The sequence below is a fragment of the Emys orbicularis genome, chromosome 2 (assembly GCF_028017835.1).
Source record: "Emys orbicularis isolate rEmyOrb1 chromosome 2, rEmyOrb1.hap1, whole genome shotgun sequence".
In the NCBI taxonomy this organism is placed as follows: Eukaryota; Metazoa; Chordata; order Testudines; family Emydidae; genus Emys; species Emys orbicularis.
The window spans coordinates 278,913,481-278,925,624 of NC_088684.1; the positions used below are offsets into that span (position 1 = coordinate 278,913,481).

Consider the following 12,144-nt stretch of genomic DNA (forward strand, 5'->3'; position numbering starts at 1 on the left):
CTTGAGGACAGAGTTTTAGCATGGGATCAAGCACCTGCTTCACAAATCCTGGAACAGGAATGGCAGCTAAGATAGGACAGAGCTCAGCAGAAAAAGCTGTCCAAGTGACTCATATCACTAATGACCGTGAGAGCAGCAGCTCCTGCTGCAACACCCACACCACAATCTAAGTCCCGGTGTGCTACCTGTGCTATGGTTCAGAAGCAGCTTGGAAGCCTCAATGGCTGGGTGGCCCAGGCAATCAGGCCCCATGAGTGCCTGGGCAGGGCAACCTTGCCCATGCAGCCCTCCATATTGACCCCCTTCCATTGTGGATGCCTCCATCTCCCTCCCACAGTTCCACATGCACAGCAAAGGGGGAAAGAAGGGAAAGGAGAATGGGTGGCCAGAGGACATGCCACAGTAGGGGGTATGCGTCTCATACGTGGTTTCACTGTTCACACTTGTTCATGTACTTTGTTTTTATTGATTTTTTTCCTGTAAGATTCTGTTGTTACTGATGTTTTGGTGTGGTAATGGCAGCTGGCCTCCCTGGAAATGGGGGACGGTTGTACTTTTCTAATACAGGTTTATAAATAAAGTTTATTTCATCAAGAAAGTTTATTGCTATCACTGCTTCACAACATGTAATCAAAATAATAAAGGTAAACAGATTATCATGAACAATTAGGAATTAGCATGACAATACTATCCCTCAATACAGTTATCTATAGCAATTCAGATTTCAATCACTTTCTTACATCATTCCATACTGTGAATAATTCCCCTCCTCCCATTTCATAAGTGGTCATGTCATTCATTAGTACATTGCATGGCACTAAAATTTCACACTCCTCCCCACAATCAATGAGTCTCCATACCACTGCCACAAACAAGCAAGTTCATAAAGGTACTATTCCTTCTCTTCCATTGGGCCACGCAAGTCCATAATGTGGGAGCACAAAGCATCCCTGACTTCTGTTGCCTGAATGCATCCAACTGCATTGAGGGTAGCAATTCAGTGGCCCCTCACTGTCATAGATTCCATTCGGGGGGAAATGGTGCACTTCTGGCTTCACAAAGATTGCGAAGAGCATAGTAATGTGGACAGTACTGACAACACTGGAATCCAAATGGGTCTGTAAACATTTCAAATGGGATTTCAATCTGCCAAAAGCATTTTCAACAACAATTCTGCACCTGCTGAGACTGTAATTAAACCACCTTTTGCCAAGGGCCTCTGAAATCAGTGTAGTTTCACAAGCCAAAGCCAATGCAGATATGCAGCTCCCCAGAATAACGATGGGGACAGTAACTCCGTTTATGACAATGTCATTTGGTGGGAATAGTGTCCCAGCCTGTCCATGAATTTAGACTCCTGAGCAGCAAAAAACCCTGGCATCATGAACTTTCCCAGTGCAACCCACAAAGGTGTTCATAAATCACCCTCTGTGGTCCACAAGGATCTTCATATTAATGTAGCAGTATCCTTTGCAGTTTATGTACTCATGTGCTCCTTGAGTCCCAGCTATAGTCCATAGAGCTAGCTTTGTATTTTATTTAGCAGTAATACAAGAAACCTACGGGCCTATCCTATTAGTTTAAGCAATTTGCATAAGGCTTTGAGGCCTATGAGCCGTAGCATAATTTAGTGGCTCAACAGTGGCCCTGAATTCTGGGGACCTAGGAACATTGTGCTTAAGGGGTAATTTGTACAAAATGATATATGGTAACCGCAGGAACATTGAACTGATACTAGGCTTGGATATTTTACTATAGAAACACTAGCAGATGCTTAACCATGGACTTGCCATGGCAACAAATTGAAGTGTATACGTTGAAATAATTAATACATGAACCTACAGAACGAAGACACAGCAACATTACTAGGGTGAGGAAGTTAGATATGGACAAAGGAGGCTGGGCATTTGTATGAATATCCATGGCAACTGTCAGGCCCTATAATGGGACCATCACGTAAGGGGGAGAATCTGGACCATCAAACTCATTTGGCATGACAGGGTAGATACCACTTGTCTTTTACCACCAGATCCCCAAGAAGGGGTGTGAGTATATGCGAGGAATGGTACAAGAGATTACCTTTAACGTTATATTACTGTTATATTTTTGTGTGTTTTGGAGCATTTATCTCTCTATTTATTGTTCTAATAAAATTGCTTAAAGCTTTGCCCTCAGTGTGAGTGTCATCTCTGTGCACTTCAGGGTTCCCAACCAGATACTGAACTTGATAACCTGAATTCTGTTGTGTCTGATTCAGGGACTAGACCTCATCAACCCCAGCTTTTTAAATTAGTATTAACTGGAAAATATTAATAGAATCAGTAACCACTTAAAGAATCAGGCAACACAACACAGTTTGGAAACCCCATTCTCTGAAAGCCAGCAATTACTTCAGGAATATTTTATGCCCCCCACTTTGGGTCAAACCATGTGACTGATTGCCTTAGAAACCTCCGCCACCACTTTACCCACAGTTGACTTTCCAACACCAAACTGGTTGGCAATGGACCTATAGCAGTGTGGGGTAGCCAGCTTCCAGACAGCTACAGCAACCTGCTTCTGGCCCAGGAAGGGTGGCCTCATGCATGTGTCTTTATGCTGGAGAGTTGGGGTTAGCTGCTCATAAAGCTCAAGAAACATAGCTGTCTTTATGTGAAAGTTCTGACCCACAGCTGGTCATCCGAGGTCTGCATGACCATGTGATCCCACCAGTCTGTGCTTGTGGGCTCTGATCCAGAAGCACCTGTCGACATAGGGGGTATCAGCAGCTATACCAAGCGTTAATGAGCAGAATCAGCCTATTCAAGTCTGCCATTCCTGGGTACTCCTCCACCTCCATCATAAACTGTGGCAGGTGCCTTTGGTGGGTCAGAAAATGCTGCCAAAATGTCCACCTGTTTCTTACAGAAGGTCTGCCTATTTCCTGACACAGGAGTGAAAACGCAAGCAACCGAAGTTCTTCAGAAGGTGCCTCCTTCCTGTTGCTGGCTCCAGTAGCTGGGAACGCACTAATCAAAATGACTGCTCAGCAGGCTGTGTTGGCGGGCTGTTCAAACTTCCTGTAATGTGCAGGATGGAGAGTCACATTTTCCTACAGTGCACCACAAAGGGCTAGAGGGTGGCCACATTTTGGTGGGGGCTAAGGAGTCTGGGATATGGTTGCTTTGACTAGGGTCTGTGTGCTGCAGTATGGATGCCGGAGCCCCAGGTTCAAGCCTGAGTTAGAAAATTCCTAATCTAGGGTTAACAATCAGTGTAGATGCTCAAGCCCTGTGTTCTCTAACCCAGGGGTAAACTGACTTGAGTCCCACTAACCCTGGGCTTATATTACAGTGTAGACATACCCACAGAGGGCCAGGAGCAATCTGGGCCGATTGCCAAATATATCCTGATGCTGGAGTCTTCCTCTCCTTCGAGTGCATGAATTCAGGAGGGGAATATCTCAAGGTCTCAATACGGAGGTATATGAAGTTAGAAACTTTGAAAGGGGTGCATGAGGCGAGGCTGTCTTGGAACCTCCTCCCTTGGTCTCTCACATGGAAGCTCTGCCTTGTCCAATGAGCCAGAGCTCAATATCACCAACAGGAAGCACTGGTGACCCAAATGCCTAGAGCAGCATACACTTGGCAGAACCTAGGCTTCAGTGGTGATGTTGTCTCTATGTGAAGCAGCCTGCTGGGCTTGCCGAAGGCGTGGGAAAAACTGAGTTTGTGCCAACTCAGGGAGGGCTAACACTAAGCCCTGGCACTTGATATTCTTGGCCAACTTGAGCTTCTGCTTCAAAGGTTTACCCACTCTGAAGCACTTCAAACAGTCCTTTTGTTGGATTTACATGAGTTTCCTTGGGGGTGGGGGGCCCTTGAGGGGTTGGAAGTGCCCCCCTCCTTTCTCAGGACCCAGGTTAACACCTGGAGGCATATCTGGCACCTCCTGTACAACATGGATGACTCTTGAGGCAGACAACTCGACAGAAATGACAGTCTGTATTCCAGTGTTAAGCTGAGATCATAGCTCCCTCCGACAGAACTTCCCAAACCCAGAACTGCAGAGATGTGATTCTTATTCCCTCTGAGGGCATTACGTATTATGCTGCCTTTCTCCCACTTTCCCTAGCTATGTGAACTTGGGGAAATAAGAAATCCCAAGGGTTTGAGACATTCAAGCTGGCAGGAGCAGACACAAGCAGCAGCCTCAGCAGGAACTATTGGACACTCATGGTATCATTAGAGTGCTTTCCACAGTTTTTACTCTGTATATTCTCTCTTCTGTGCTGTTAGGCTGAAGTGAAGAGACTGATGCAGAGGGCAGAAGCTAACAGCCATTCTTCACCTCCCCTGCATCTCCTCTGTCCTCCTCTCCTGCCCTATCTTCCCAACTTCCCTCAAGTTTAAGGACCCTATCTTCCATTACTTTCTCAAATCTTCACTTAAGCAAAATTATTGACCTACTGAACATTTCGCCTGAGTGCAGCAGAATAAAATCCTAAAAGAAGTGGAGTGAAGATACAAAGGTTTGAAAAGCAGCTGATTATGCAGTGAAGTTTCTCCCTCATATTTACATACACCTCTACCCCAATATAACGCGACCTGATATAACACGAATTCGGATATAACGCGGTAAAGCAGCGCTCCAGGGAGGCGGGGCTGTGTGCTCCGGCGGATCAAAGCAAGTTTGATATAACGTGGTTTCACCTATAACATGGTAAGATTTTTTGGCTCCCGAGGACAGCGTTATATCGGGGCAGAGGTGTATTATGGCAAATAAAGCTCATCTGTTATATTTATATATTAATAGGTAGCTTTTTAAAACACGAATTTCCCATCATATAACATAAGAGATGCTTATATATATATATATATATATATATATATATATAACAATGAGATGCTTTTATGTATTATACAATAGTCTGATTTTATATTATAATATATATATTATGTATACACACACCAAGCCTAATCATTTCTTCACCCTATCATCATTGATAAGTAGGAATGGCAGCAGAAAGCTTAAGGGAAGCTTCTTCTTCCATTCAGGAAGAAAAGTTAAAAGTCTATGCATTTAAAAAAATATAAAACTAGTCTAACTCTACATCACAGTCAGTCACATTTTAAATAAGTGAGGGTACTGAGAGCAAATTACAACTTAAACACTACATTGCTATTAGGAACCATTATGGTTGTCATGAACTATTCAACTGAATTTTAAAAACCTATATTTCCTTAGTATAACCACCACCTATGAGAGACAAACTGAGATTGCTCTAGTTCCTAAGGCAAAAGTGATGTGGACACAGTATCTTACCATCCAAAGTAGACTGCAGTGGTCCTATTCTTCCCATTCTTCTGACTCTCCAAACATGTCTGGCTGATGGCACATAAAGCTGTGTAACCTAATAAGTTAATAAACCTTGTAGTTAAGCATTTCCTATTAAAGATGTAACTAAATACATGCTTAAATAGTACGTTGATGAGTCCAAGCAGTTGTGTTTGAAAATCTAAATTGTTATTAAAATAATATTCAACTAAAACTAGAGTGAATGCAATGTTAAGATAGAGAAATCAAGAACTCAAAAATCAGGATGTGACAGGGTGAAAGGTAAGCCTTAACTCTGCCTCCTTGTGGTTATGATGTAAAATATGGTTGTAAAACACTGGTGAAACACAATATACAGTATAATTCACACTACCGATTACATAAAGTATTACATAAAGTAAGTTACAGTACTTAACACACATTCTTCAGATATAGTTTGGTTTTTTAAGTGTCAAATGAAAACTAATTCCTTTCAGCATTTCTGAGAGATATCCAGGCACAAGATCTTAACAAGCATGAAGAACTGGACCATTCCAGAAATTTAGATTATCTCAAACTTTGGGAAGTCTCAAGTGTGTAGATCACATAAAATAAACAGATTTTTTTTATTGTGCACGAGCAACACTACCTGCTGCTAAGAGCTATACAGTTAAAACTGCTGGACCAGTTTACTTCAAAGTTGGCTTGTTTCTTAGATCCAAGCCTTCAACTGTTCCACTTATGCTTGTGCAAATTTTCTCACAGGCATATTAGTATTCCATCTCTAACACACACACACACACACACTTTTCAGAAACAACAGACATGATTTTGCTCAAACTTTAAAGGAAATAAAGTCTCTTTTTTTCCCCACACAACAAACAATGAACCTGTGGAACTCCTTGCCAGAGGATGTTGTACAGAGCAACACTATAACAGGGTTCAAAAAAGAACAAGATAAGTTCATGGAGAATAGGTCCATCAATGGCTATTAGCCAGGATGGTCAGGGATGGTGTCCCTAGCCTCTGTTTACCAGAAGCTGGGAATGGGCAACAGGGGATGGATCACTTGATGATTGCCTGTTCTGTTCATTCCCTCTGGGGCATGTGGCATTGTCCACTGTCGGAAGACAGGATACTGGGCTAAATGGACCTTTAGTCTGACCCAGTATGGCTGTTCTTATGTTCTCTTCTAGGGTGAGATCAAGCATGAACATTTTTATTTCAAAAGCAAAGCTTGACTGCTTCCACTACAATTCAGAGAAATCCTCTTTCAACGAAGTAATACTTGCCATAATGTATATTCCTTATAGTGAGAAGAGGCTCACTATAACCCAAATTGTAATTTGCCCACTGTAATGTATCGAGACAATTTGGGACTTGCATTCTCCTTTCACTATAAATAGAACATTACTACATCCAGGATCACTGTAAGTAGGTTCCACTTTATAAATTAATAATATGACTACATGTAACATCTTCTGATTAGTTGCAAGACTAAATAGAGATGTTTCAGAGAACAGCAACATATGTCTAGATTTTAAACTAAGTTAATTCCTGTGCAATATCGATGCCACACTCCAAAAGTAATTCTCATACCTCACAGCAAATATCTGACTATGTATTAAAACATCATATAATTTAGTCTTGCACTAGCTGTTACTAGTGCACACACTGCAGGTCATTTCTTTTTCCCAAGAAAACCTGATTCCCTGTATTCGGGAGTTTAAATATATTTGATAAAATACAGACTAGATGGGGAAACTCAAGGTAAATATCTAAAATGTTGTGTGAAGAAACATTATTGTTACCTTATCTGCTTTAATGTTTTCTTGTTCTGACAGCCAGTGATTTGGTGGACAGAAATTTCTCCTTGTGTCTCTAGATTTCAACATTTTCACTAAATTAGTGATGACCTAGATGACAGAAACAGTTCCATTAAATATAAACTAGTTCACTAAATGAAGCCATGCAAAGGAAAGGCAATTCTTCAAAGCAAATTTCTAAAGAAATCATGTAATAGTGTGTCAGGTTAAGTTATTTTCCCCCTTAAATAACACTACATTATTCGCATTGCTAAATACTTTAGAAGACGGGATTAAGCAATTTAATTCTGGTGGTGATTTATGGCCAGATTTTGTTTACTGAAAAGTGCTTCCCCTTCTGCAGATCACAGGAGTATCTCTAATGTATAAAAAAGTTATATGCTAACTCAGGAAAGCTAAAAGTAATCACATCAGCACAAAATAATTTCCTTCTGTAAGATCATTTATTAAAAATAAGACCTAATTCTAAGTATTTATACTGTGCTTATCAAGGTACCTGAGCCTTGTGTAAGATTTTTAAATATTTTTATATTAAGCATATCATATCACCTCAGTCCCATATCCTAAGACTGAGTATATATCTCAGGCTGCCAGCTCCAATTTTAGATTAGAAAAAGTGTTTTTTTAAGAACATTCCCCACTTCTTCTTCTCTCCCCAGCACCAAACACATTTTTCACAGACACCAGATACTGACCTAATATAAAAAAATAAAATCAATTATATTTAGTCTTGAAATTGTATAACTCCAATCTTCTCACCAAAATATTATTTTATATATTCATACATATTTGACAAAAATTAAGCAAGAAAGTGGTAAGGCTATCAGATGGTCCAAGAGGATGAGAGTACAGGTAAACACAAAAATCTGACATTTTTATATATTTATATAACAAAATGAGGAAGCTGGGGAAAACACTTATCCTGGGCACTAGGCACCTCTGACAATTTAAAAAATACAAAGGACACATCAGCAGCCCCCCAAAACCAGAAAATAACCACTCAGAAATATCAAATCAAACAGTACCTTTACAATACCTTTTGCACCCACAAATATCACCCCTGATCACATCCCTCCTGCTCCCAAATCTAGGTACAAATATTTGAAATGACTTAGTAATCCTACCCAAATATATGTAATAAACAAATGGAAGGATGTATTATATTTTTACAGGAGAACTAGCCTAAAGCAAGTTACCAAAGCTACCACAAGTAGGAATCCACTTTGCCACTTAAAATTATAGCACTTGAAAAACAAGTAGAAGAAATGCACAGACAGTGCTTTCAAGGTATTTCTTGCTTAAACACAGTCTTAATGGGCAGGTGTCAAAAGCAACAAAGAACTTAATGGACCTTCCAAAGAGATTTGTCTCTAGATACTAAACAAAGGACCTTTTAATATCCAGTTTGTAAAGGAAGGTCCCGCAGGTTGGAATAAGACTGAAAGAAAACGCTATTAGGAGAACTGTTTGATTACACAGGAATTCTTTAATCACCTTGCTCTTGTAAAATTCAATGCAGCCTAGATGAGTCATTAAAGTTTTGAGATTCCATTAGCCGCCCCCCACCCCTCCAGTTACAAAATCTAGAAAAAAATCTTCCATGTGAAGTAAAAGGATGTGTTGTTAAAAAAAATTAAAAATAGTTTAAAAGAAGACTGCATTAAATTAGCTGGGACTGGAGTTACCCCAACAAAATGTATTGGGTTCTTAAAAATGAAAAGCACAATAAACAAAAACGAGTCCTTTAAATTTGTTTATATTTTTAAAAAACTACATACAAATGGGAGTTTCCTTCTAATAATGTACCAGACGCAAGCATCAGTGTAAGTTAAACTTCAGGAAACCTAGTTTGACTCTACTGTTTTAGAATGGTAAACTCAGAACTTAGTACAATATAATCAACTACTTAAGTGTTTGAAAAACTCCTGTTATTGATTCCACAGAAAGGCTTAGAATTCTAAATGCATCAAATCATATTTTGACAGATATTTCTATTTCAATATTCGTATCATAAAGAGAGAGGTATTCTACTGAAAGGAAAGAGGTCAGATGGTTCCATGTGTCAGATTGTGTCACTTCTCATGCCCCAGTTATGCTCATGCTTAACTTTACTGTGAGTAATCTCATTCATTTAAATTGAAAATACTCACATGCTTATCGTTAAGCACATCTGCATTTGCAGGATCAGGACTTAAGTGTATGTCAGTATTAAATATTGCATATATGTGCTTTCCATAAACATTAATGGAGGTGGAGCAGGGAATACATGCAAAACAAGTAAGAGAAATCCAGAGCATAGCTCATAGAGAAGACTATACCCTATTTTCTTAGCTATGTAGCTATGGCATTAGAAACCAGTAATCTTTTCCCATTTGTATAGAGTTCAGAAAAATGAAAGGAAAAGCAAATAAATATTTTCTCAATAATCACAGAATCATAGAATTATAGGACTGGAAGGGACCTTGAGACGTCTTCTAGTCCAGTCCCCCCCACTGAAGGCGGAACTAAGTATTATCTAGACCAGTGGCTCTCAACCTTTCCGGACTATGTACCCTTTCAGGGCTTTGATTTGTCTTGCGTACCCCCAAGTTTCACCTTACTTAAAAACTATTTGCTTTATAAAATCAGACATAAAAACACAAAAATATCACAACACACTACTGAAAAATTGCTTCCTTTCTCATTTTTGCCATATAATTATAAAAGAAATCAATTGGAATATATATATATATATATATATATATATATATATATATATATATATATATATATATATATATATATATATATATATATATTGTACTTTCATTTCAGTGTATAGTATATAGAGCAGTCATTGTAAAAAATTTTAGTTTGTTCTGACTTCGCTAGTGCTTTTTATGTAGCCTGTTGTAAAACTAGGCAAATATCTAGATGAGTTGATGTACCCCCTGGAAGATCTCTTCGTACACCCAGGGATGCACGTACGCCTGGTTGAGAACCACTGATCTAGACCATCCCTGACAGGTGTTTGTCTAACCTGCTCTTAAAAATCTTCAATGATGGAGATTCCACAACCCCCCTAGGTAATTTATTCCAGGGCTTATCTACCCTGACAGTTGGCAAGTTTTCCTAATACTTAACCTAAATTGCCCTTGCTTGAAAACTTATGTCCCCCCTCAGTCGTCTCTTCTCCAGACTAAACAAACCCAATTTTTTCTATCTTCCCTCACAGGTCATGTTTTCTAGACCTTTAATCATCATCATTCCTCTCTGGACTCTCTCCAATTCGTCCACAACTTTTCTGAAATTTGGTGCCCAGGCTGGACACAATACTCCAGTTGAGGCCTAGGCAGCACAGAGTAAAGTGGAAGAATTATTTCTCATATGTTGTTTACAACACTCCTCCTAATACATCCCAGAATGATGTTTGCTTTTTGGCAACAGTGTTACACTGTTGACTCAGATTTAGCTTGTGATCCACTATGACCCCCAGATCCCTTTCTGCAGTACTCCTTCCCACTCATTTCCCATTTATATGTGTGCAAATGATTGTTCCTTTTGCATTTGTCCTTATTGAATTTCATTCTATTTACTTGATCTGGACAAACTGGAGAAATGGTCTCATTTTGAATTTTTATCCTATTCTCCAAAGCACTTGCAGCCCCTCCCATTTTGGTATTATCCGCAAACTTTATTAGTGTACTCTGTGCCATTATCTAAATAATTGATGAAGATATTGAACAGAACTGGACCCAGAACTGATCCCCGAGGGACACCCCCCCTCCCCCCCCGATATGCCCTTCCAGCTTGACTGTGAACCACTGATGATTACTCTCTGGGAACAGTTTTCCAACCAGTTATGAACCCACAGGATAATAACTCCATCTAGGTTGTATTTCGTAGTTTTTTTATTAGAAGGTCCTGCAAAACAGTATCCAAAGCCTTACTAAAGTCAAGATACACCACATCTACCGCTTCCCCCCTATCCACAAGGCTTGTTACCTTGTCAAAGAAAGCTATTAGGTTGGTTTGACAGGATTTATTCTTGACAAATCCATGCTGACTGTTACTTATCACCTTATCTTCTAGGTGTTTGCAAATTGATTGCTTAATTATTTGCTCCATTATCTTTCTGCGTACTGAAGTTAAGCTGAGTGGTCTAATTCCCAGGGTTGTCCTTATTCCCCTTTTTATGGATTGGTACTCTATTTGCCCTTTTCCAATGCTCTGGAATCTCTCCTGTCTTCCACTACTTTCTGAAGATAATTACTAATGGCTCAGATATCTCCTCAGTCAGTTCCTTGAGTATTTTAAGATGTATTTACACTCATCTATGCAACAGTCTACTATTTGATAAGCTATTGCAATTTCTAACTTCAGCAAAGTATTTTACTTTTTTTTTTTTTTTTTGAGAAACGTACTGCTCACTTTTCTTTACTGTAAATCAGTGCAAAGCAAGTGTCAAGTCTGGATGGTCTCCTTTGGAAAAGACCTAGTGCCTTACATTGAAATCTTGCCAAAACAAGGTGAATTTCAGCCTTGACTGTTAAATTTTATCAATAAATTAGTCATGTGTTTGAAAAGTAAACAAGTGCTGTTTTGTTATTAACCACATTTCTGATCAGAACTAGAGACTAAGATATCTTTAAGATTTACATTTATAATTGGATTAATAGACAAAACACGAACTACTGAGAATAGTATGGGTAAACTGAAAAGTAAATAAGTTCAGATAATTTTTCTGGAGTCTAGTAGCTGTCTAGAAAAGAGTAATTTTTTGTGTACTGTATACACAACTATCATCTTGTATCAGAAGACACGAATTCAATAGTTGCTTGAAAGAAAACAATGTTAAGACAATTTTATCATAACTGCAAGTGAAGGAGAATGATAAAATAGGATAAACTAAAAGGCACAAATAGAGGAAGACATGATATAAACCACATACATAAAACATGCTGTCATTCCCAGTAAAATAGAAATACTGGCGTCTCAATTTGTGACCTTTAAATTGAAAGTTTATTTGGTAATTTAAAGACAA

At 39.1% G+C, this 12,144-nt stretch overlaps 1 protein-coding gene across 1 annotated transcript in view; it reads right to left on the bottom strand.

Annotated features, from left to right (window-relative positions):
- Positions 1–12,144, bottom strand: part of UBE3C (ubiquitin protein ligase E3C) — a 172,185-nt gene that overhangs the window by 81,862 nt on the left and 78,179 nt on the right. The window contains exons 14-15 of the mRNA XM_065398772.1: positions 7,107–7,211; positions 5,305–5,392 (exon numbers count right to left, since the gene is read on the bottom strand). Of these exons, the coding sequence (XP_065254844.1) occupies positions 5,305–5,392; positions 7,107–7,211 (193 nt within the window). The remainder of the gene's footprint in view (positions 1–5,304; positions 5,393–7,106; positions 7,212–12,144) is intronic.